The sequence below is a fragment of the Mizuhopecten yessoensis genome, unplaced genomic scaffold (assembly GCF_002113885.1).
Source record: "Mizuhopecten yessoensis strain PY_sf001 unplaced genomic scaffold, ASM211388v2 scaffold716105, whole genome shotgun sequence".
Taxonomy (NCBI): domain Eukaryota; kingdom Metazoa; phylum Mollusca; class Bivalvia; order Pectinida; family Pectinidae; genus Mizuhopecten; species Mizuhopecten yessoensis.
In genome coordinates, this window is record NW_018479950.1 from 40,301 (window position 1) to 66,107 (window position 25,807).

A 25,807-nucleotide genomic window follows, 5' to 3' on the forward strand; every position below is an offset into this window, starting at 1 on the left:
CTGGGATGAAGGATTACCAAGTTAGTTCAAATGAATGACCTTGACCAACTTTCAAAGGTCAAAGGGGTCAAATGTCATAAAATCTTCAAACGACTTCTTCTCAATAACCAAAAGGCCCAGGGTACTGATATTGGGCCTGTAGCATGCTGGGATGAAGGGCTACCAAGTTTGTTTAAATGAATGACATTGACCCACTTTCAAGGTCACTGGGGTCAGATGTCTTAAAATCTTCAAACAACTTCTTCTCAATAACCAAAAGGCCCAGGGTACTGATATTGGGCCTGTAGCATGCTGGGATGAAGGACTATCAAGTTTGTTCAACTGAATGACCTTGACCAACTTTCAAGGTCACAGGGGTCAAATGTCGTAAAATCTTCAAGCGACTTCTTTTCAATAAGCAAAAGGGCCAGGGTACTGAAATTGGGCCTGTAGCATGCTGGGATAAAGGATTACCATGTTAGTTCAAATGAATGACCTTGATCCACTTTCAACCTAATGTCCTTGTTCGACAATCAAGGTCAGAGGCGTCATATGTTTAAATCTTTTAATAGGTTCTTATGAAATCTTAAGATTACAAGTGTTAGATTAATAACAGGTGAGCGATGCAGGCCCATTGGGCCTCTTGTTTAATGAACAGATGCAATGCAAAAATGTTACATCAACGAGGCTCAACACTAAACACACAAAATTATGCATATGGGCATAAGTTTGGCAGAATGTTTTTCATTTTCTTTTATATTACAGCCACATTACTGGAGAGTTTGTGCTGTTGAAGAATGCAAAGATATTTTATCCAAGTGAGTTTTAGATACATAATATATCAGTTATTTACTGATTCACATATTACTGTCTGTTATTGTTTTTAGCTCACCTGGCCCGAAGGGCTAAGTGAGCTTATGGCATGGTGCGGCGTCCGGCGTCCGTCCCGCATCAACTTTTTACTTTAAACAACTTCTTCTCAGGAAACAAAAGGCCTAGGGTGATGATATTTGGTCAGAAGCATGCTTGGATGAAGGGCTAACATGTTTGTTCAAATAAATGACCTTCGTCAATTTTCAAGGTCACAGGGGTCAAATATGTAAAAATCTTTAATCAACTTCTTCTGAATAACCAAGAGGCCTAGGATGATGATATTTGGCCAGTAACATGCTGGAATGAAGGGCTACCAAGTTTGTTCGAATAAATGACCTTGCCTTATATTCAAGGTCACAGGGGTCAAATATGTTCAAAACCTTTAAACAACTTCTTCTGAATAACCGAGAGACCTAGGGTGATGATATTAGGCCAGTAACATGCTGGGATGAAGGGCTTCCAAGTTTGTTCAATTTAATTACCTTGATTTATATTCAAGGTCACAGGGGTCAAATATGTTAAAAACATTTAAACAACTTCTTCTGAATAACTGAGAGACCTAGGGTGATGACATTAGGCCAGTAACATGCTGGGATGAAGGACTTCCAAGTTTGTTCAAATAAATTACCTTGATTTATATTCAAGGTCACAGGGGTCAAATATATTTAAAACCTTTAAACAACTTCTTCTGAATAACCGAGAGGCCTAGGGTGATGATATTTGGCCAGTAACATGCTTGGATGAAGGGCTACCAAGTTTGTTCAAATAAATGACCTTCATCCATTTTCAAGGTCACATGGGTCAAATATGTTAAAATCTTTATACAACTTCTTCTGAATAATCAAGAGGCATAGGATGATGATATTTGGCCAGTAACATGCTGGGATGAAGGGCTACCAAGTTTGTTCAAATGAATGACCTTCATCTTTTTTCAAGGTCACAGGGGTCAAATATGTTTTTAACCTTTAAACAACTTCTTCTGAATAACCAAGAGGCCTAATATAATGCCAGTAACATGCTGGGATGAAGGACTACCAAGTTTGTTCAAATGAATGACCTTGACATATATATTCAAGGTCACAGGGGTCAAATATGTTTAAAACCATTGAATGACTTCTTCTTAATAAGCAAAAGGCCAAGAGTGATGATATTTGGCCATTAACATGCTGGGATGAAGGACTACCAAGTGAATGACCTTCACCCATATTCAAGGTCACAGTGGTCAATAGATATTTAAATCTTTAAATGATTTGTTCTGTATAACCAAAAGGTCCAGGGTAATGATATTTTGCCAGAAGCATGCTGGGTTGGAAGACTAAAAACTCTGTTCAACCTCATGTCCTTGTTCGACATTCAAGGTCACAGGCATCATATGTTTAAATCTTTTAATAGGTTCTTATGAATCAAACACTGATATTCTGCCTGTAGCTGTATTTTAGTCAACTTTTAAGATTACAAGTGTGAGATAAATACCAGGTGAGCGATGCAGGCCCATTGGGCCTCATGTTAGAAAAAGTGGGACTGTATAATTGTTTGGAGGCTTAGATTTTGTTACCACTAAAAATGTCAATGACTCAATCTTCTTGTTTATATTTATAATAATTATTTTATTAAAGGCAGCCAAGTTTCCAGATATACTTTAACAAACATGACAAGGAGGGCAGAGATTATCAGATTGACTCTCTGTAGGTAACATGCATGTGCATCCGTTCTATATTGATCATTATTGAAACCAAAACTTTGTTATTTCAGTCCTCCAGATCAACATAAAGAAGTGCAGAAATGACGGCTGTGACACGAGGATACACGGAATCAAAACAGTTGGGTACAAGTAAGTCATTCAAGAAAGTTGTGATCTGTTTATCATTTACATACATACTTATCTGAGAGGCTGCAGTGTTTGAAGAGAAAGTGATAATAAAACGATATTCTATGAGTTTATTATATCATGTGGCTTATTATGTTATTGTTTAATGTAACCATTGATGATCAGCAAGTTCATACTGATCTACAATGGTAATTCTTCATAGTAAAATAACCTATAGTGTGATTGGATTTAATGGAAACTGCCTATAAAGACACTTATCAGATTAACATAATAAATGTCTGTTGCCAGGGTGATCCGCGAGGCCAGTGTCAGTGTAGCTGATGATTAACATACTAAATGTCTGTTGCCAGGGTGATCCACGAGGTCAGTGTAGCTGATGATTAACATAATAAATGTCTGTTGCCAGGGTGATCCGCGAGGCCAGTGTCAGTGTAGCTGATGATTAACATACTAAATGTCTGTTGCCAGGGTGATCCACGAGGTCAGTGTAGCTGATGATTAACATAATAAATGTCTGTTGCCAGGGTGATCCGCGAGGCCAGTGTCAGTGTAGCTGATGCCGCTGCTATCTGGTATCTACAAATCTTAGCCACCACCGTAACCATGACAATGCCACTTGCCCCAAGTCTCAGACCATCCATTTTGGATCACACTCGGTATGAATTATGTTGATAGCAAGTTTGTTGAAAAGAGTTTGTTTTCCTTTCTCATTTGAACATATTCCGCTTGGAGATTAAAAATATTTTAATTTAGTAAGCAGAAATTGCTATAAAAGTAAATAGAAATATGATTGTGTCCCTGTAGTTGCTAAACTCTGGAACATAACGTGTACCTTTCATATACATTTATTTTGTCTGTTACAGGAATTCCATATCCAGCAGTTACCTGTTTTATGTCATATACATGTATACTTATTATGTACATTACCTGTTTTGTATTACAGGAAAGCATTAGGCCACATTCCACCATTGTCCTTGTGTCCAGCCAGTGGAGAGAGACCACAGTTCCTCAGCAAGTTTGTCCTACAGGAAGTAGAAAAGTTTGTCACAGACATTGCTTTGTAAGTTTGTCGCAGATATTGCTTTGTAAGTGGTCATTATTAGGGCCCCGTATCGGAGATACGAGTGCCCTATAGTAATCACTGTCTGTCCGTCTACAAATTTTGTTCCTGGCTAATAACTTCGGTATTAATAAACCGATTTACATGAAACTTGGTCAAGATGTTCAGTTCACAAAAATACACGCTCAGGTAAAAAGTCAAGGTCAAAGGTCAAGGTCATAAGGTTCAAAGGTCCAGGTCAAATTTTGCATCTTTTCACTGATGAGCATTTTGTTATGACATGATGAAGCAAAGTTGATCAGAATTAAACAAGGAGTTAACTGACCGAAGATCAAGGTCATCGGGCCAAAGGTCTAGGTCAAAGGTCAAGGTCAAATTTTGTAGCTTTTCACTAATGAGCATTTTATGAAATTATGAAGCAAAGTTGGTCGAAATTAAACAAAGAGACACACTGAGGTAAAAAGTCGAGGTCAAAGGTCAAGGTCATTAGGTTCAAAGGTCAAGGTCTATTTTTGCATTTTTTCACTGATGAACATTTTGTTATGACACTATGAAGCAATGTTGGTCAGAATTAAATAAGGAGTCAACTGTACAAAGGTCAATGTCATTGGATCAAATGTCAAGGTTAAATTTTGTATCTTTCCACTGGTGAATATTTCGTTATGATGCTTTGAAGCAATGTTGCTCAGAATTCCACAAAGAGTCAACTGACTAATGGTCAAGGTCAATAGATCAAAGGTTAAGGTCAAATTTAGTATCATTTTACTGATGAACATTTTTTTATGACATTATGAAGCAATGTTGGTCAAAATTAAACAAGGATCCAACGGATCAAAGGTCCAGGTCACTGGGTCACAGGTCAAGTATAAATTTTGTATCTTTTCCCTGATGAACACTTTGTTATGACACTATGAACAGCAATATTGGTCAGAATTAAACAAGGAGTCAACTGACCTAAGGTCAAGGTCACTGGGTCAATGTCAAGGTCAAATATTGTATCTTTTTACTGATGAACATTATTTTTATGTCATTATGAAGCAAAGTTGTTCAGAACTTAACACTAAGTCAAGTGACCTAAGGTCAAGGTTACGGGGTCCAAAGGTTCAAGGTCAAGGCCAAGTTTTGTATTTTTCACTGATGAACATTTTTATGCCGTGGTGTTGCATCCGTCGTCATTCCGTCCGGCGTCCGGCGTCAATATTTTACTTTAAACGAATTCTTCTTCATGACCGAAAGACCTAGGGTGATGATATTTGGCCAGAAGCAAACTGGGATGAAGGGCTACAAAGTTTGTTCAAATTAATTACCTTCACCCTTTTTCAAGGTCACAGGGGTCAAATATGTTAATAACTTTAAACAACTTCTGAATAACCAAAATGCCCAGGGCGATGATATTTGGCCAGTAGCATGCTTGGGTAAAGGGCTACCAAGTTTGTTCAAATGAATGACTTTCAATTATATTCAAGGTCACAGGGGTCAAATAGGTCAAAAACTTTAAACACCTTCCTCTCAATAACCAAAATGACCAAGGTGATGATATTTGGCCAGTAGCATGCTGGGATGAATGACCTTCATCAATTTTCAAGGTCACAGGGATCAAATATGTTAAAAACATTAAAGAACTTCTTCTGAATAACCAAAATGCCCAGGGTAATGATATTTGGCCAGGAGCATGCTAAGATGAAGGGCTACCAAGTTTGTTCAAAGGAATGACCTTCACCTATATTCAAGGTCACAGGGGTCAAATATGTCAAAAACTTTAAACACCTTCCTCTCAATAACCAAAATGCCCAAGGTGATGATATTTGGCCAGTAGAGTGCTGGGGTAAAGGACTACGATGTTTGTTAAAGTGAATGACTTTGACTTATTCTTCTGAATAACCATGGGTCCCAGGATGTTGATACTTTGCAAGTTGCATCCTGAGATGAAAGGCTATAACATTTGTTCAACATAATGACTTTGTTTGACTTTCAATCACAGGGGTGAAATGTTTTTAAAAAAAATAACAGGCTCTTTTGAATGAATTTTAATCATAAATACTGATATTTTGCCTGTATCTTTATTTTAGATCACTTTTAAGGTTACAAGTGTGAGATTTATACCAGGTGAGCAATGCAGGCCCATTGGGCCTCTTGTTTATGATATTATGAAGCAAAGTTGGTCGGAATCAAAGAATAAGTCAACTGACCAAAGATCAGGGCCACTGGGTTAAAGGTCAAGGTCATTTATGTCCAAAGGTCAAAGACAAAGTGGATCTCTGACTTTGACCCTGGCTCTTGATGGAGGAGGTATTTAAAATGAAATAAAACATATCAAAGCTAACAAATGAGTATTGCAGATTGCTTCTTGATGATTATGGCGGGTATATTGCCACAAGACGGGGCCCTTACTGACCTGTCAGTGTTCTAGTTAAACACTTTTACCACCATATGTTAATTTATAGGTAGGGCTTTGTGAATTGTACCTGGACAGTTAATCAAGATTTTTTAAGTATTTATTATGCCTCTGCCATTTTTGCAGGAGGCAAATAGTGTTACCCAGTGTGTCACATCGTGTCACATGGCGTCCTCATTCAGTGTCATCACACTAGCAACTTCGTTTTAACGGGTTTTGACTATACATAGGTCACGTGGGAGGTTACTTTGAATGTCTTTGTATTTCAAAGCTTTAAGGTCCAAGTCAGGGTCACAGTTACCATTACAGAAAACTCTCAAACAATGACACTCATTTTCATGGGAGTTGGAGCATCCCTGTCTTGACATTTTGTAATTTTATTAATAAAATATGAAAACATGGTTTCCAACACTGTAACTATGGAAATCAAATGTCTTTAAACATGAACTATCCCATCGAGTACAAGTCATTCAGGCTACAGGACACTCTAATTTCAAGGAATAATTCACAAAGTCACATCCCCACCCAGCTGTAAACTGTTTTACATCCAAAGAAAAAAAAGAAAAGCCTGTTTATAGATTCAAAACTGCACCTATGTAAATGATGTATGAAGATGTTTTTGTAACCCATTGTTATAGGTATCGTGTAATTTTATGGAATTTGTACATTATATTTACCCTTATGTTTCAGACATGAAGGGCATGTTATTCCAGAGGGTCTACAGATGCTGCTGTCCTTCAACCTGGCTAGAGGGAATGTGGGGGGTCTCCTCCGTACGCTAAAACTTCTTAAAGGTAAACGCTGGATAGACTTTGTCTCATTATTTCTGTTTTTTAGCACATTTAATTAGTTCAACCATTGTTCAACCTTCAAAAACTTTCCATGTTAACTGAATCTAATATTCAGGAGGAACTACTGTGCTACTGGTAGTGAATTCGACCATTGGTGAGAGTGAGAACTACTGTGCTACTGGTAACGAATTCTACCATTGGTGAGAGTAAGAACTGCTGTGCTACTTGTATCACATTCTACCAGTAGCACAGTAGTTCTTACTCTCACCAATGGAAGAATTCACTACCAGTAGCACAGTACTTCTCACTCTCCCCAATGGTAGAATTCATTACCAGTAGCACAGTAGGTCTCACTCCCACCAATGGTAGAATTCACTACCAGTAGCACAGTACTTCTCACTCTCCCCAATGGTAGAATTCACTACCAGTAGCACAGTAGGTCTCACTCTCACCAATGGTAGAATTAACTACCAGTAGCACAGTAGTTCTAACTCTCACCAATGGTAGAATTAACTACCAGTAGCACAGTAGTTCTAACTCTCACCAATGGTAGAATTAACTACCAGTAGCACAGTAGTTCTAACTCTCACCAATGGTAGAATTCACTACCAGTAGCACAGTAGTTCTCACTATTACCAATGGTAGAATTCACTACCAGTAGCACAGTAGTTCTTTCATTGGTGAGAGTAAGAACTACTGTGCTACTGGTAGTGAATTCTACCATTGGGGAGAGTGAGAACTACTGTGCTACTGGTATCACATTCTACCATTGGTAAGAGTGAGAACTACTGTACTACTGGCATCACATTCTACCATTGGTGAGAGTAAGAACTACTGTGCTAATGGTAGTGAATTCTACCATTGGTGGGAGTGAGAACTACTGTGCTACTGGTATTGAATTCTACCATTGGTGAGACTACTGGCATCACATTCTACCATTGGTGAGAGTGAGAACCACTGTGCTACTGGTAGTGAATTCTTTCATTGGTGAGAGTAAGAACTACTGTGCTACTGGTATCACATTCTTCCATTGGTGAGAGTAAGAACTACTGTGCTACTGGTAGTGAATTCAACCATTGGTGAGAGTAAGAACTACTGTGCCACTGGGAGTGAATTCAACCATTGGTGAGAGTAAGAACTAATGTGCTACTGGTAGTGAATTCTACCATTGGTGGGAGTGAGAACTACTGTGCTACTGGTAGTGAATTCTACCATTGGTGAGAGTAAGAACTGCTGTGCTACTTGTATCACATTCTACCATTAGTGAGAGTAAGAACTACTGTGCTACTGGTAGTGAATTCTACCATTGGTGATAGTGAGAACTACTGTGCTACTGGTAACGAATTCTACCATTGGTGAGAGTAAGAACTACTGTGCTACTGGTAGTGAATTCTACCATTGGTGAGAGTAAGAACTACTGTTCTACTGGTATCACATTCTTCCATTTGTGAGAGTTAGAACTACTGTGCTACTGGTAGTTAATTCAACCATTAGTGAGAGTAAGAACTACTGTGCTACTGGTAGTGAATTCTACCATTGGGGAGAGTAAGAACTACTGTGCTACTGTTAGTGAATTCTACCATTGGTGAGAGTGAGAACTACTGTGCTACTGGTATCACATTCTACCATTGGTGAGAGTAAGAACTACTGTGCTACTGGTAACACATTCTACCATAAGTGAGAGTAAGAACTACTGTGCTACTGGTAATGAATTCTACCATTGGTGAGAGTAAGACCTACTGTGCTACTGGTAGTGAATTCTACCATTGGTGGGAGTGAGAACTACTGTGCTACTGGTAGTGAATTCTACCATTGGTTGGAGTGAGAACTACTGTGCTACTGGTATCACATTCTACCATTGGTGAGAGCAAGAACTACTGTGCTACTGGTAGTGAATTCTACCATTGGTGAGAGTAAGAACTACTGTGCTACTGGTATCACATTCTTCCATTGGTGAGAGTTAGAACTACTGTGCTAATGGTAGTGAATTCTACCATTGGTGAGAGTAAGAACTACTGTGCTAGTGGTATCACATTCTTCCATTGGTGAGAGTTAGAACTACTTGGTAGTGAATTCTACCATTGGTGAGAGGAAGAACTACCGTGCTACTGGTATCACATTCTTCCATAGGTGAGAGTTAGAACTACTGTGCTAATGGTAATGAATTCTACCATTGGTGAGAGTAAGACCTACTGTGCTACTGGTAATGAATTCCACCATTGGTGAGAGTAAGAACTACTCTGCTACTGGTAGTGAATTCTACCATTGGTGTGGTTAACATTCACTACCAGTAGCACAGTAGTTCCCACTCTCCCCAATGGTAGAATTCCTTACCATTAGCACAGTAGTTCTTACTCTCACCAAGGAAAGAATTCACTAACAGTAGCACAGTAGTTCTTACTCTCACTTATGGTAGAATGTGTTACCAGTAGCACAGTAGTTCTTACTATCAACAATGGTAGAATTCATTACCAGTAGCACAGTAGTTTGACCTATTGTAACACAGTATGTATATGTGACCTATTGTAACACAGTATGTATATGTGACCTATTGTAACACAGTATGTATATGTGACCTATTGTTACCACATACTGTGTTACAATAGGTCACATATATGAAATTTTAGATACACCTGAATTTGCCATTTTTACCATTGGTGAGGGTAAGAACTACTGTGCTACTGGTAGGGAATTCTACCATTGGGGAGAGTGAGAGCTACTGTGCTACTGGTAGTGAATTCAACCATTGGTGAGAGCAAGAACTACTGTGCTACTGGTAGTGAAGTTTTTCATTGGTGAGAGTAAGAACTACTGTGTTACTGGTATCACATTCTTCCATTGGTGAGAGTTAGAACTAGTGTGCTAATGGTAGTGAATTCTACCATTGGTGAGAGGAAGAACTACCGTGCTACTGGTATCACATTCTTCCATTGGTGAGAGCTAGAACTACTGTGCTAATGGTAGTGAATTCTACCATTGGTGAGAGGAAGAACTACCGTGCTACTGGTATCACATTCTTCCATAGGTGAGAGTTAGAACTACTGTGCTACTGGAAGTGAATTCTACCATTGGGGGGAGTAAGAACTACTGTGCTACTGGTAGGGAATTCTACCATTGGGGAGAGTGAGAGCTACTGTGCTACTGGTAGTGAATTCAACCATTGGTGAGAGTAAGAACTACTCTGCTACTGGTAGTGAATTCTACCATTGGAGAGAGAAAGAACTACTGTGCCACTGGTAGTGAATTCAACCATTGGTGAGAGCAAGAACTACTGTGCTACTGGTAGTGAATGTTAACCACACCAATGGTAGAATTCACTACCAGCAGCACAGTAGTTCTCACTCCCACCAATGGTAGAATTCACTACCAGTTCACTACCAGTAGCACAGTAGTTCTTACTATCAACAATGGTAGAATTCATTACCAGTAGCACAGTAGTTCTTACTCTCACAAATGAAAGAATTCACTACCAGTAGCACAGTAGCTCTTACTCTCACCAATGAAAGAATTCACTGCCAGTAGCACAGTAGTTCTCACTATCACCAATGGTAGAATTCACTACCAGCAGCGCAGTAGTTCTCACTCTCCCCAATGGCCAGTAGCACAGTAGTTCTTACTCTCACCCTTGGTAGAATTCACTACCAGTAGCACAGTAGTAGAACAGTTTACAATAAATAAATACTCTCAGAACACTGTAGATTATACTTTACACAGGTAGTTCACATTTAAACATACCTGACTTTTCACAGCACAAATCTCTCGCCTGAAACATTTTGTTTAGCAGCTTTGTACATGGCTGAACAGTGTCTGGGTTTTCTGCATGAAAAATAAAGCAAAGTCTAAAACAAAGCAGAATGTTAACCACACCAATGGTAGAATTCACTACCAGCAGCGCAGTAGTTCTCACTCTCCCCAATGGAAGAATTCCTTACCAGTAGCACAGTAGCTCTTACTCTCACCAATGAAAGAATTCACTGCCAGTAGCACAGTAGGTCTCACTCTCACCAATGTAGCACAGTAGTTCTCACTCTCACCAATGGTCGAATTCACTACCAGTAGCACAGTAGGAACACTGTAGATTATACTTTACACAGGTAGTTCACATTTAAACATACCTGACTTTTCACAGCACAAATCTCTCGCCTGAAACATTTTGTTTAGAAGCTTTGTACATGGCTGAACAGTGTCTGGGTTTTCTGCATGAAAAATAAAGCAAAGTATAAAATAAAGCAGAATGTTAACCACACCAATGGTAGAATTCACTACCAGCAGCGCAGTAGTTCTCACTCTCCCCAATGGAAGAATTCCTTACCAGTAGCACAGTAGTCCTTACTCTCACCAATGGTAGAATTCATTACCAGTAGCACAGTAGTTTGACCTATTGTAACACAGTATGTATATGTGACCTATTGTAACACAGTTTGTATATGTGACCTATTGTAACACAGTTTGTATATGTGACCTATTGTAACACAGTTTGTATATGTGACCTATTGTAACACAGTTTGTATATGTGACCTATTGTAACACAGTATGTGGTAACAATAGGTCACATATACATACTGTGTTAGGTAGTGAATTCTTTCATTGGTGAGAGTAAGAGCTACTGTGCTACTGGTAGTGAATTCAACCATTGGTGAGAGTAAGAACTACTCTGCTACTGGTAGTGAATTCTACCATTTGCACAGTAGTTCTCACTCTCACCAATGAAAGAATTCACTGCCAGTAGCACAGTAGGTCTCACTCTCACCAATGTAGCACAGTAGTTCTCACTCTCACCAATGGTCGAATTCACTACCAGTAGCACAGTAGCTATTGTAACACAGTTTGTATATGTGACCTATTGTAACACAGTATGTATATGTGACCTATTGTAACACAGTTTGTATATGTGACCTATTGTAACACAGTATGTATATGTGACCTATTGTTACCACATACTGTGTTACAATAGGTCACATATACATACTGTGTTACAATAGGTCACATATGGTGAGAGTAAGAACTACTGTGCTACTGGTAGTGAATTCTACCATTGGTGTGGTTAACATTCTGCTTTGTTTTATACTTTGCTTTATTTTTCATGCAGAAAACCCAGACACTGTTCAGCCATGTACAAAGCTGCTAAACAAAATGTTTCAGGCGAGAGATTTGTGCTGGGAAAAGTCAGGTATGTTTAAATGTGAACTACCTGTGTAAAGTATAATCTACAGTGTTCTGAGAGTATTTATTTATAGTAAACTGTTCTGATGACGACCCACCTAGTGGGCCGAAACATGTAAACACGTGATTAAACTTGCTGATATCCCAGTTGATGTTGTCATGGTTATCTCTTCTCATTATAGTTAACTGGTCTGCTACCAGTATTGATATTGTCTATACACGGGTTTACTCATAAAACAATCTGTTTAATGAAACCTTTTTCTGTGTGTAGGTCACCCCTTACAGGTGAGTCTGGCTGGTACTGATGGTGGACAGACCGATGTCAACTCCTGTGCAGAAAACGTTCTCAATCAGGCGTGGACCTCACCCCCTGTGCAAAGTAACCAAACTACACTCTTAGGATCACTTTCTGCATTTCTTAGTGAAATCATTACATTTTTGCATAAACCAAAAAAAAAAAAACTATAATTTTTATGTTTCCATAAAAGGAGTATAAGGTCTATTTTCTATTTCTTTTTATAGTTTGTATTTCTTTTTCTGTGCAATTCAATATGATAATATTTTTAGCCTCCTACCTGTCAGCCGAAGGTCACACAAAAGTCAACATGATATTTAAGTCCTCGGAGTACATACAGCTGACAAGACTCAGGATAAAGGTAACAAAATGTCTTTATGCTAATTAAGATTTGTCAACTCAACACTTTAACATCAGATTTTATGTAGAATTCATAACTATTTTCAAAACCAGCAAACCTTTGGTGTTTTCAATGCCCAGGTCTTGTAGATCAGGCATGGCTACTTTTTAACACTAATGCATTTCTTATAAATTTTCTGTATTCAGATGTTATTTTTACATGTGAAATTTTAGATACACCTGAATTTGCCATTTTCTTCCAAAAGAAGGAAAACTTGTAACTTTGAGCTGAGTGATATCAATCTGTTTTAGGTTGTGAGTGGGATGAAGGGAGCACGCCGAGGCCTTGTGTTTGTGTACAGGGACAGGTGACTATCACCAGTAGTTACTATGTATTTGTTTTTTAAAAATAAACAGAAAACACAGGAAGGATATAAACCTGTATGATGTAAAGCATCCATTGGTTTCAGACCCATTTATGAAATCTGGATTACTCTTATGTTGAAACAGTTAAATAATGTTGTGACATAAAAGACAACAACTTGAATTTTTTGCCAAAAGAAATACAACATACTTCTCATATGGTGGCCTATTCGAATTGCCTTTCAACTGTGGTCTGTTCAGTCCATAGCAATTCTAGTTGTTGCTATTTTTCAAAAAGTATTGGATGGATTTTTCTCGAATTTCATATGAAGGTTTCCCTTGGTCCATAGTTATGAATGTTTCTTTTTGTAATTACAAGATCTGGTGATCATTGAACCTTTATTTCTGTAAATGTAAAAAAATTATACAATTAATTTAATCCAGCAGAGAGTTTGAGATGGCAAGCCATGTAGATCGGTTCCAGGCCTATGATAACTGGAGTAGGATCGACTATGAATTCTGTGTTCAAGTCCGGTGAGTATAACAACATCAACCTCACTACACAGTGCCTGGTATGGAAGCCTGGATACTTCCACATACTCATAATTATCTATCGTTGTTAACAATTAAGTGGGTATGAATTGCTGAGGGATTGGTTATTTCAGTCTTGTTTGGTAGGCCAACCTTCATTTAATAATGCTATGTTAACAGTGTTGACGAAAATTGAAACAGACAGTGGCTATTACCTGTACATTCTTATCAGATAATCTAACATATAAATTTAATGAAGACAAATTGAGTTTTTGGTCCGATTTAGTTGTTAAATGTACTGTCGATCTGTTCATTAGTGATTTGGGAATTTCCTGCTACATAAATGACTATACCATTGGTTATGTAGGGGCAATTTAGTCATCCTGTTCACTGATTTACTGATTGGTGATATGGCATAGCTGTACCTGGACAATGGCGTTGAGTTAGGTAAGATCTAGCTTTTAGCTTCTGATTGTACACATCATCTGACTGACTACGTTATTTCACACAGAAATGCGAGGAAAGCTGGTAAACCAGACAACCCTGTGGCCTACTTTACATTTGAAGATGACTGGTAAGTATAATACAGATACAAGAATATTCATTGAAATCTAATATGGGACATTATCTCCCGCTCATGTGAAATAAACAACAATCCCAACAAGACAGAATACTAATAAGTTTGTTACCACATACTGTGTTACAATAGGTCACATATACATACTGTGTTACAATAAGTCCCATATACGAACTGTGTTACAATAAGTCACATATACATACTGTGTTACAATAGGTCACATGTACAAACTGTGTTACAATAGGTCACATATACATACTGTGTTATAATAGGCCACATATACATACTGTGTTACAATAAGTCACATATACATACTGTGTTACAATAGGTCACATATAAATACTGTGTTACAATAGGTCACATATACAAACTGTGTTACAATAAGTCACATATACAAACTGTGTTATAATAGGTCACATAGACAAACTGTGTTACAATAGGTCACATATACATACTGTGTTATAATAGGCCACATATACATACTGTGTTACAATAAGTCACATATACATACTGTGTTACAATAAGTCACATATACAAACTGTGTTATAATAGGTCACATAGACAAACTGTGTTACAATAGGTCACATATACATACTGTGTTATAATAGGCCACATATACATACTGTGTTACAATAAGTCACATATACAAACTGTGTTATAATAGGTCACATAGACAAACTGTGTTACAATAGGTCACATATACAATCTGTGTTATAATAGGTCACATATACATACTGTGTTACGATAGGTCACATATACAAACTGTGTTACAATAAGTCACATATACATACTGTGTTACAATAAGTCCCATATACGAACTGTGTTACAATAAGTCACATATACATACTGTGTTACAATAGGTCACATATGCATACTGTGTTACAATAGGTCACATATACATACTGTGTTATAATAGATCACATATACATACTGTGTTACAATAGGTCACATATCCATACTGTGTTACAATAGGTCACATATACAAACCGTGTTACAATAGGTCACATGTACAAACTGTGTTACAATAGGTCACATATACAATCTGTGTTATAATAGGTCACATATACATACTGTGTTACGATAGGTCACATATACAAACTGTGTTACAATAGGTCATATATACAAACTGTTTTACAATAGGTCACATATACATACTGTGTTACAATAAGTCACATATACATACTGTGTTACAATAAGTCACATATACAAACTGTGTTATAATAGGTCACATATATATACTGTGTTACAATAGGTCACATATACATACTGTGTTATAATAGATCACATATACATACTGTGTTACAATAGGTCACATATACATACTGTGTTACAATAAGTCACATATACATACTGTGTTACAATAAGTCACATATACGAAGTCAATAATAGTTCATTCATTCCTCCTGTCTTCCTGTTCACAGTGATGAGGTGGAAATACCTGTTTCTTGGCACCCAGTTGGTCAGGTGAGTCAACTATTGAGATAGCTTTTTATATTGCATTAATTCATTTAATCATAGAAAAGGTTTTTCTATGGGATATTATACTTAAAACATTATTCTATTTTGAGGAATCAATCGCCTTAATGTGTTAACTTGATGTAATTATCATGTATGACTATTAACTCCTAACATGTGAGATTATTGCTGGCTCGCTAACATGTGAGATTATTGATGGCTTGCTAACATGTGGGATTATTGTTGGCTCGCTAACATGTGAGATGATTGCTGGCTCGCTAACATGTGAGATGATTGCTGGCTTGCTACCATGTGAGATTATTGCTGGCTTGCTAACATGTGAGATTATTGCTGGCTCGCTAACATGTGAGATTATTGCTGGCTCACTAACATGTGAGATTATTGCTGGCTTGCTAACATGTGAGATTATTGCTGGCTCGCTAACATGTGAGATGATTGCTGGCTTGCTAACATGTGAGATTATTGCTGGCTCGCTATTATGTGAGATGATTGCTGGCTCGCTAACATGTGAGATTATTGCTGGCTCGCTAACATGCCAATAGATCCTTAACATATACATGTAACAGTAAGCAATCCCTGGAAACAATACCAGACCAAATTGAGAAACAATACCAGACCAAATTGAGATGGTAATCAAATAAAAGACTTGATCAGATTAAGATGGTAATCAAATAAAAGACTTGATCAGATTAAGATGGTAATCAAATAAAAGACTTGATCAGATTAAGTTGGTAGTCAAATGTTTCTACCTTATGTGATTAACCTTTTTGCAGTATATATTGGTGAAGTTTCTGGAACCAAGACATGAGAGTGCAAACAAGATTGGTATTATTGGAATAAAGTTCTATGGCTTCACGCGCAAGTCAGTTCTTGTAGAGGATAATGATGCAAAGGTATGTCCATGTTGGGTAGGACAATGAGGTTGTACATGTTGGGTAGGACAATGAGGTATGTCCATGTTGGGTAGGACAATGAGGTATGTACATGTTGGGTAGGACAATGATGTATGTACATGTTGGATAGGACAATGAGGTATGTACATGTTGGGTAGGACAATGATGTATGTACATGTTGGGTAGGACAATGAGGTTGTACATGTTGGGTAGGACAATGAGGTATGTACATGTTGGGTAGGACAATGAGGTATGTACATGTTGGGTAGGACAATGAGGTATGTACATGTTGGGTAGGACAATGAGGTATGTACATGTTGGGTAGGACAATGAGGTATGTACATGTTGGGTAGGACAATGAGGTATGTACATGTTGGGTAGGACAATGAGGTATGTACATGTTGGGTAGGACAATGAGGTATGTACATGTTGGGTAGGACAATGAGGTATGTACATGTTGGGTAGGACAATGAGGTATGTACATGTTGGGTAGGACAATGAGGTATGTACATGTTGGGTAGGACAATGAGGTATGTACATGTTGGGTAGGACAATGAGGTATGTACATGTTGGGTAGGACAATGAGGTATGTACATGTTGGGTAGGACAATGAGGTATGTACATGTTGGGTAGGACAATGAGGTATGTACATGTTGGGTAGGACAATGAGGTATGTACATGTTGGGTAGGACAATGAGGTATGTACATGTTGGGTAGGACAATGAGGTATGTACATGTTGGGTAGGACAATGAGGTATGTACATGTTGGGTAGGACAATGAGGTATGTACATGTTGGGTAGGACAATGAGGTATGTACATGTTGGGTAGGACAATGAGGTATGTACATGTTGGGTAGGACAATGAGGTATGTACATGTTGGGTAGGACAATGAGGTATGTACATGTTGGGTAGGACAATGAGGTATGTACATGTTGGGTAGGACAATGAGGTATGTACATGTTGGGTAGGACAATGAGGTATGTACATGTTGGGTAGGACAATGAGGTATGTACATGTTGGGTAGGACAATGAGGTATGTACATGTTGGGTAGGACAATGAGGTATGTACATGTTGGGTAGGACAATGAGGTATGTACATGTTGGGTAGGACAATGAGGTATGTACATGTTGGGTAGGACAATGAGGTATGTACATGTTGGGTAGGACAATGAGGTATGTACATGTTGGGTAGGACAATGAGGTATGTACATGTTGGGTAGGACAATGAGGTATGTACATGTTGGGTAGGACAATGAGGTATGTACATGTTGGGTAGGACAATGAGGTATGTACATGTTGGGTAGGACAATGAGGTATGTACATGTTGGGTAGGACAATGAGGTATGTACATGTTGGGTAGGACAATGAGGTATGTACATGTTGGGTAGGACAATGAGGTATGTACATGTTGGGTAGGACAATGAGGTATGTACATGTTGGGTAGGACAATGAGGTATGTACATGTTGGGTAGGACAATGAGGTATGTACATGTTGGGTAGGACAATGAGGTATGTACATGTTGGGTAGGACAATGAGGTATGTACATGTTGGGTAGGACAATGAGGTATGTACATGTTGGGTAGGACAATGAGGTATGTACATGTTGGGTAGGACAATGAGGTATGTACATGTTGGGTAGGACAATGAGGTATGTACATGTTGGGTAGGACAATGAGGTATGTACATGTTGGGTAGGACAATGAGGTATGTACATGTTGGGTAGGACAATGAGGTATGTACATGTTGGGTAGGACAATGAGGTATGTACATGTTGGGTAGGACAATGAGGTATGTACATGTTGGGTAGGACAATGAGGTATGTACATGTTGGGTAGGACAATGAGGTATGTACATGTTGGGTAGGACAATGAGGTATGTACATGTTGGGTAGGACAATGAGGTATGTCCATGTTGGGTAGGACAATGAGGTATGTACATGTTGGGGAGGACAATGCGGTATGTCCATGTTGGGTAGGACAATGAGGTATGTACATGTTGGGTAGGACAATGAGGAATGTCCATGTTGGGTAGGACAATGAGGTATGTCCATGTTCCTTTAGAACGCTACTAGTCATGAACGACTGAGCTGATTTTAACCAAATTTGGTCAAAAGCGTCCTTGGGGGAAGGGGAACAAATTTTGTATAAATGGTGGGTCATGCCCCCCCCCCCCCCCCCCCCCCCCACTTGGGGCTGAGGGGCAGGGCCCAATAGGGGTAATATAGCAAATTCTATAAAATCCTTCTTCTGTAGGAATGAAAGGATTTGTTCCATATTTGGTCTGAAGCATCCTTGGGTGAAGGGGAACCAATTTTGTATAAACTGTGGGTCTGACCCCCCTAGAAGCAGAGAGGTGGGGCCCAATAGGGGAAATAGAGGTAAAACTTTTAAAGTCTTTCTTCTACCATAGGGATTTAGGGATTGTATCCGAATTTAGTCTGGAGCATCCTTGGGTCAAGGGGACCCCCTTAGAGAATAGGGGTGGGGCTCTGTTTGAAGTTTGTTCTTGCTATATTTCAAGTACTTGATGGATCTTTCTGAAATTTTATATGTACTTAAAGCGCCAACCATGGAGTGCTATATCTTCATACCAATTATTTTAAACATATATTCAGGTGAGCAATACAGGCCCTCTGGGCCTCTTGTTTTAATTAAATGGGAGCTCTCAAAGTATAAGATTGTAATGTGAGCTCTTAAAGTGTAAGATTATAATGTGTAGTCTCATAGTGTTAATTTTGTAATTTAAGCTACTATAATTATATTAGTTTGATATGTGAAAGGTTTGTAATTTACATATGTATATAATATTTATATTGTGTAAGGACATATTGTGATCTGTAGCAAGATCAATTCTTACTTTTGGACAACTATGGAAATGATATGACGTGATTGACAGGTACGACATGCTCCCAGCTCGGAGAGGGCCTGCACGAGTCTGGACATTATACAGTGTGTATTGGAATTTCTGGTGGATCTCTCACAAGATCAGGTGAGTGTCAGTATTGTAACAGAATCAACCCAGATTGGCTGCAGGTGACTTATACAATGTTTGGCAGTGCTAAGGTGACAGTGGATATAAATGACATGGGTGTCTCAAAAATCATCTGGGACCTCTGCACAGGGGTCAAATTGTTTATAGCAAAGCTGTCTCTTGACCAACATAGATTCTGGGTGAACATATACCCCTTGGAAGATGAATAACCACTGACCTTTATTTCTTTTCTTTTTAAAAAGTTATATTTCTTGTATAAGTATGTATTTATAAAGCTACCATCTGCTCTTGTCAATGATATTGAGCATTTAAATGATGATTTATCTATATATTCCCATCAAAAAATAAAACTGGGTATGTATATATTGCATAATGAAGTTATTTTTTGTACCTCCTTTACACATGCACACAATATCTTTGATGTAAAGACATATTCAAGAACCCTACTTTTGTTTTCTTTGTATGTTATATTTAATTCAAATCCTTTAGATGTTGTAATAAACATATTTACTAAATTTCTGTTTTCTCAGGCATCCAAGCGAGGAATATCTGCGGGTCGCCCGGAGTACCTGGAGTTTACTGACACACCTCTGGACACTATATGGGAACTGTATAACTCCTTCAGGGAACGGTCAGGATTCTCATGGCTACTTTTTCACTTAGAGTATATTAATATTCAGCAGTTTGGTATTGACGTGAAATCCCTGATGATATTATTGTGTGAACACTGTAATTATAATAGCATCCATAGCTCATGTCTTCTTTGTAACAAATTCTGTTCTATTATTCTGTAACATTGTGCCTGTCTAATAGGTATGTCTAGTGTGATAAGATGCACTACTCAAAATGAAATATAAAGATTCATCAGAAATCATTCTTCAATAAAGATAAAATGGATGAGTACCTTGTTTACTTTGCTTTAATACAGGACTGAGGAGAAGTGGCAGACGTGTGCCCTGTTGACTCTACAACTTCTGTACTGTCTGCTGCCCGCCCTGTCCTCACTGTCCGGCGAGAGGAAGGTATACAAAGACTACTTCCAGTTTCATTTACATATGTATGTAGCTGGCATGGCTGAACCCATGTTGTTTGATTCAGAGATAGTGTCAACCAGATTTATTAAAGAGGCTTTAGAGAAAGACTTAACCAGCCTGTAATTGTTTACAGTGAATGAAAATGTACAACACTGAACATAAACAAAAATATTTCTGTGGTCCATAATTACATAATTTTAAATAACACATATATGCTAAGAACATATGCTGTATATTGGGACTTAGTGCAGTAATGTTATGTAATGAAATAGCAAAAATAAGCTAAAATTGCCCTGGTCCACTGTTAGGTACAGCAGTCACCACCCCTGGTCCACTGTTAGGTACCGCAGTCACCAGCCCTGGTCCACTGTAAGGCACAACAGTCACCAGCCCTGGTCCACTGGTACGTACAGCAGTCGCCAGCCCTGGCCCACTATTAGGTACAGCAGGCGCCAGCCCTGGTCCACTGTTAAGTACAGCAGTCGCCAGCGCTGGCCCACTGTTAGGTACAGCAGTCGCCCGCCCTGGTCCACTGTTACGTACAGCAGACGCCAGCGCTGGTCCACTGTTACGTACAGCAGTCGGCAGCCCTGGTCCACTGTTAGGGACAGCAGTTGCCAGCCCTGGTCCCCTGTTAGGTACAGCAGTCGCCCGCCCTGGTCCACTGTTACGTACAGCAGTTGCCAGCCCTGGGCCACTGTTAGGTACAGCAGTCCCCAGCCCTGGTCCGCTGTTAGGGACAGCAGTCGCCAGCCCTGGTCCGCTGTTAGGTACAGCAGTTGCCAGCCGTGGTCCACTGTTAGGTACAGCAGACACCAGCCCTGGTCCGCTGTTAGGTACAGCAGTCGCCAGCCCTGGTCCACTGTTACGTACAGCAGTCGCCAGCGCTGGTCCACTGTTAGGTACAGCAGTTGCCAGCCCTGGTCCACTGTTAGGTACAGCAGTCACCAGCCCTGGTCCACTGTTAGGGACAGCAGTCGCCAGCCCTGGTCCACTGTTACGTACAGCAGTCGCCAGCGCTGGTCCACTGTTAGGTATTGTTTATTTGGGGGTGGCTCTTGATGTAAGTATTGATTGTCCATATCAAAGTTAGCTTATATGTTTGTAATGCTGTTGGTTATTGTTTCTAGATAGCAGCAGAAGCTCTGTTCCAGCATCTTTGTAAAGTCATTGATGGACCGGAGAAAGACAAAAGTCCCAAACTCCATAAGCTTTGTCGTCAGCTTATCATAGACGGTTAGTACACAATCTCTAAAGTACATTAGTACATCACATGATAATTACTAGGATAGCTATTGGATAACTACCCTTGCTCTATTTGGTATAGTTAGCATCCGCCCTTGACGACGGGAACTATACCTGGAGACGGGCACTATACCTTTTTTTTGGACCGCTGAGACTGCGGGAAAAGTAGCGTGACGCCAAGAGTTGCGCCCCTTCTCCTAGGGGGCGCTGTACATGTTCTACTTTCAGTTCATTGTTGTCGTCTGCCAAAATGGCTTCGAGATTCGGGACCGGGAATGCCGATTGCTTTGCAGAGGCTCAGCAATGTATGAAAATGAAGCAGGCGACACAATTTGCAGTCACAGTTAGTACAGTCATGTGATGTACTAAATCTATTATGACCCTTTCCCTCGGGAACAGTTCTCTTATAGTGTTGTCTGGTGTGGTATAGTGCCCTCGCCTAACGGCTCGGGCACAATACCTCCCCAGACAACACTATAAGAGAACAGTTCCCTCGGGAAAGGGCCATAATAGAATAATAGTATATCTGTTGATGAAATGGAATTCAAGATGTTAAAAACATGTAAAGAGATTTTGTTTATTCTTTAAACACATTGAACACAGTGACTATGTACACACCATTTTATCCCATCTTCAGGTGCTGCAGTATTCTTTCCTGACAAAGACACTAGAAGGAAGCAGTTATTTTGTATGATGCAGAATGTTGAGGTAAGAATTTTACACTCCCATCAAAGTTTTGTAATATAGTAGGTGTTCTGCAAGATAACTTGCTTAAATATCATTCCATACTCTGATTGGTTGATAGTTTTTACACAATAACTATGAGGACCATATTCTTATGAATTTTACTCCACGTTGATATTATACAAAGATAAAGGCCAAGTTCTTAATTGAGTGAAATCAGTCTGTCATTAAGAAGCATACAGGAATTTCATAAGTTTTAATAGTTCTAAAATATTGACAAAAGGAGGCAATCTTATTATATATAGATTTGTTTTTAATGGTCCCTGTACAATTGAAAGTTATTTTAAAGGTATAAAAGGCCATTTTTTCTTTGGCTTGTAAAGTACGGGGTGGGGTGGGGGGGTATCTGCTGAAAAAGACTAGAAGGTATGGAGCTTTGAACATTATGCTATTACTTTATTTAAGAAATGTGTTTATATCTTACAGAGTCTGTCTGAGGCCCCATCTGTGATGTTGGTATTCCAGTCCCTGTGTCAATTTTTTAGCTCTGTCGACCCCAGTGGACTTCTTGACCTCCCCAAAACTCCATCAGATGTACTGGTGAGTTTTGTAGGATTGGACATTATTTATCTAATTAAGCTGTAAATTATCCATGTTTGTCGACCAATTTCAAAAAATTGTTTTTATGCCCCAGCCACAATACTGGAGGGCCAGAGGTGTCAGTCAGTACTCCCATACAACATTTGTGTTAGACTTTGTGTTCAGAGTTCATATGCAGATACAGTCGAACCTCGTTATCTCGAACTCGTATAACTCGAAGACCCCGTTTAACTCAAAGTATTTCATCGGTCCCGGCCAAAACTCTTCTTAATCTTAGTAATAAAAACTCTGATAATTTGAACTCTGAAAACTCGAAAAACTTGGATATCCCGAAGTGAAACATAGGTCCCAACAAGGTAAATCCTACATATAAATATCTCCTACCTCGAAGTTTCTTAAGATTCACAAGTCTATCATGTATTCTTAATTATTTGATACATATTAGACGCAGTGCTACGGTAAACATCGTTCTAAATGAGCAGCTTATGCTCGGTCATAATTACTTCTATTTAACTTATGGCATTAAAATGTGCTTGACTGTAAAAACACTTTGTTCAAATAAAGAAACAAACTTCATCAATGTTGATTAACAACAATTAGTACTCACTGCGAGCCCATAAACAATTTGAATGGCACTTTATTTACACCAAAGCTGCCGACACATTCTAACCGGAAAATGGGTCACAGTGTGCGGTCATGCGTAAATAAGCTCCACAGTAAAAATCACAACTTAGGACTGGTTCGCCGGTTTATGTTTTTACAGGAGCTTGTATGGCACTGATTACTAATTGAGAGATAATAGGAACAATACGTTAATTATTGTTGAGTAAGTCGTGTTGAGGAGATGTCAAGTGTCATTGGGGTCTATAAATGTGGATATGTTTCTTGATTAACTCATACCCATTTGTGAAATGTCGAAATCAACTGAGCAATCCAACGCGTACGCTCCAGTACAGTGATTTGTGTAAAGACTTGCTCATTTCCGCATTGATATTTCTATCATCGGAGACAGCATGTGTGTTTATTGTAATATTAATTAATTAATTTATGAATAAGTTGTTATTTTTTATTTTATAAAGTTACCTTTTTGTCATTTATCCGACTGTTTAAATACGTTGATTGTCAGAGAAATCAATGACATATATAGCCTCATATTGTTAGCAAGCTTTATGCCAAACATAGGAACTCGCTTAACTCGAATACTCGGATAACTCAAAGTTTCCCAACGATCCCGTCGACTTCGAGATAACGAGGTTCGACTACATCTTTAGGAGCAATACGCCATTATGGGGAATTGATTCAATCTGTGGTTTATGTTTTAGACATTCCACATAGACCCAGTGCTGGAGATAATGGAGACGATGATAAACGTGACATTCCATGAGTTCTGTCTGATGATGGAGAGGGGCCACAGCCATGAACAGGTTGTACATCTTCTCCAGCTTGTGTCCTCTCTTCAGACCTCTCTGCTTGCCTGGGCATGGTCACAAATGGCTCCTGATGAGATCGACAGTGCCAAAACAACTCCTAGCAACATGGCGGACATCAAGGCTGTCTGTTCTCAGGTCACCACTCAGTGTAAGTGAAGTAGAGGTCATCTGACTTTTCAGTGTAAGTTAAATCAAGGTCATCTGACCTTTCAGTGTAAGTTAAATCAAGGTCATCTGACCTTTTCAGCGTTCATGGTCAGTGATGTCAAGGTCTTGTTTTCTTTCAGTGTGACATCAAAATTGTCTTCTCAAAGGTCACCTCTCAGTGTTAGTGATATCAATTCCTTCTGTCTCAGATCACCACTGATTAAAAATGATACCCAGTTCATGTATCTTAACTGTAAAATTTCCTTTCAGCCAATGTACGTTTTACAGATTTCTGATATCTATATTGTTTCAGACTCTGGCTTTGTGGCCGACAGAGCAACAGAAGCATGCAAACTGATGCAGAAAAAGGATGTGGAGAAAGTTGTGAGTCAAACTGTATCAAAATAGATAATTTTCTTCAAGTTTCAAATTAAACTTTGTGAACATTTCCTCTACTTTGCATGAATCAAATTGCGTAATTTTAGAATGATAATATCATCATGAACATTATTTGCAATAAGATCATTGCTTAATGTACAAGGATGGGGGAAAATATCCATTAACAAAGGCACAAAATTCCGGACACTTTTGAAGATTTTTGTTTTTGAAGATTTATGGGACTATTTTTATCTGTTACTGTTTACAGAAAGAGCTGATCCTCCCTGCTGAGACATCACTCCTTGGCACAGTGGTGAGACAGTTGGTAAGTCTACTGCCAGATAAAATGGTTGACTAATTGAGAGATGTCGTCTTAGGTATCTCAGAAATCTCCACTAAGGCAGACCCAAATCTGAGTGCATCTCCACTGAATTGCTGATGCAGGTTTTGTGCTATGAATTTTTGCAGTATTTCCCAGTAGCAAAACAATACTTATTTTACAAATTCAAGTTTAATACACATGCACCTTATTTTTGGGGGGAAATAAATTACTTTCTTAAATGACATAACATAGCATTGGTTTGTAATTAAGTGTTAAATTGATGTCACTGATTGCTATCTAACTGAACAAGTGTTTGTTTTCAAACTTCTGGTCTATCAGTACAGATAACACTGGTATTTTTTATGTGGAATTCCACTTTCTTTTGTCTTTCCAATTTTTGACACCAAAGTA

The 25,807-nt window shown here is 38.8% G+C and overlaps 1 protein-coding gene across 2 annotated transcripts in view; it reads left to right on the forward strand.

Moving 5' to 3' along the window:
- The window catches only part of LOC110441715 (zinc finger ZZ-type and EF-hand domain-containing protein 1-like), a 92,091-nt gene that overhangs the window by 18,960 nt on the left and 47,324 nt on the right, over nucleotides 1-25,807 (forward strand). Inside the window, exons 12-33 of one of the 2 annotated variants that reach the window (XM_021484935.1) lie at nucleotides 745-797; nucleotides 2,605-2,683; nucleotides 3,205-3,336; nucleotides 3,624-3,740; nucleotides 6,826-6,929; nucleotides 12,016-12,096; nucleotides 12,361-12,468; nucleotides 12,657-12,745; nucleotides 13,036-13,091; nucleotides 13,531-13,620; nucleotides 14,129-14,191; nucleotides 15,616-15,658; nucleotides 16,444-16,563; nucleotides 19,461-19,553; nucleotides 20,087-20,187; nucleotides 20,485-20,578; nucleotides 21,721-21,826; nucleotides 22,473-22,543; nucleotides 23,006-23,119; nucleotides 24,442-24,697; nucleotides 25,010-25,080; nucleotides 25,343-25,399. In XM_021484935.1, the coding sequence (XP_021340610.1) occupies nucleotides 745-797; nucleotides 2,605-2,683; nucleotides 3,205-3,336; nucleotides 3,624-3,740; nucleotides 6,826-6,929; nucleotides 12,016-12,096; nucleotides 12,361-12,468; nucleotides 12,657-12,745; nucleotides 13,036-13,091; nucleotides 13,531-13,620; nucleotides 14,129-14,191; nucleotides 15,616-15,658; nucleotides 16,444-16,563; nucleotides 19,461-19,553; nucleotides 20,087-20,187; nucleotides 20,485-20,578; nucleotides 21,721-21,826; nucleotides 22,473-22,543; nucleotides 23,006-23,119; nucleotides 24,442-24,697; nucleotides 25,010-25,080; nucleotides 25,343-25,399 (2,098 nt within the window). The remainder of the gene's footprint in view (nucleotides 1-744; nucleotides 798-2,604; nucleotides 2,684-3,204; nucleotides 3,337-3,623; nucleotides 3,741-6,825; nucleotides 6,930-12,015; nucleotides 12,097-12,360; nucleotides 12,469-12,656; nucleotides 12,746-13,035; nucleotides 13,092-13,530; nucleotides 13,621-14,128; nucleotides 14,192-15,615; nucleotides 15,659-16,443; nucleotides 16,564-19,460; nucleotides 19,554-20,086; nucleotides 20,188-20,484; nucleotides 20,579-21,720; nucleotides 21,827-22,472; nucleotides 22,544-23,005; nucleotides 23,120-24,441; nucleotides 24,698-25,009; nucleotides 25,081-25,342; nucleotides 25,400-25,807) is intronic. The other variant, XM_021484936.1, reaches the window with a different exon arrangement.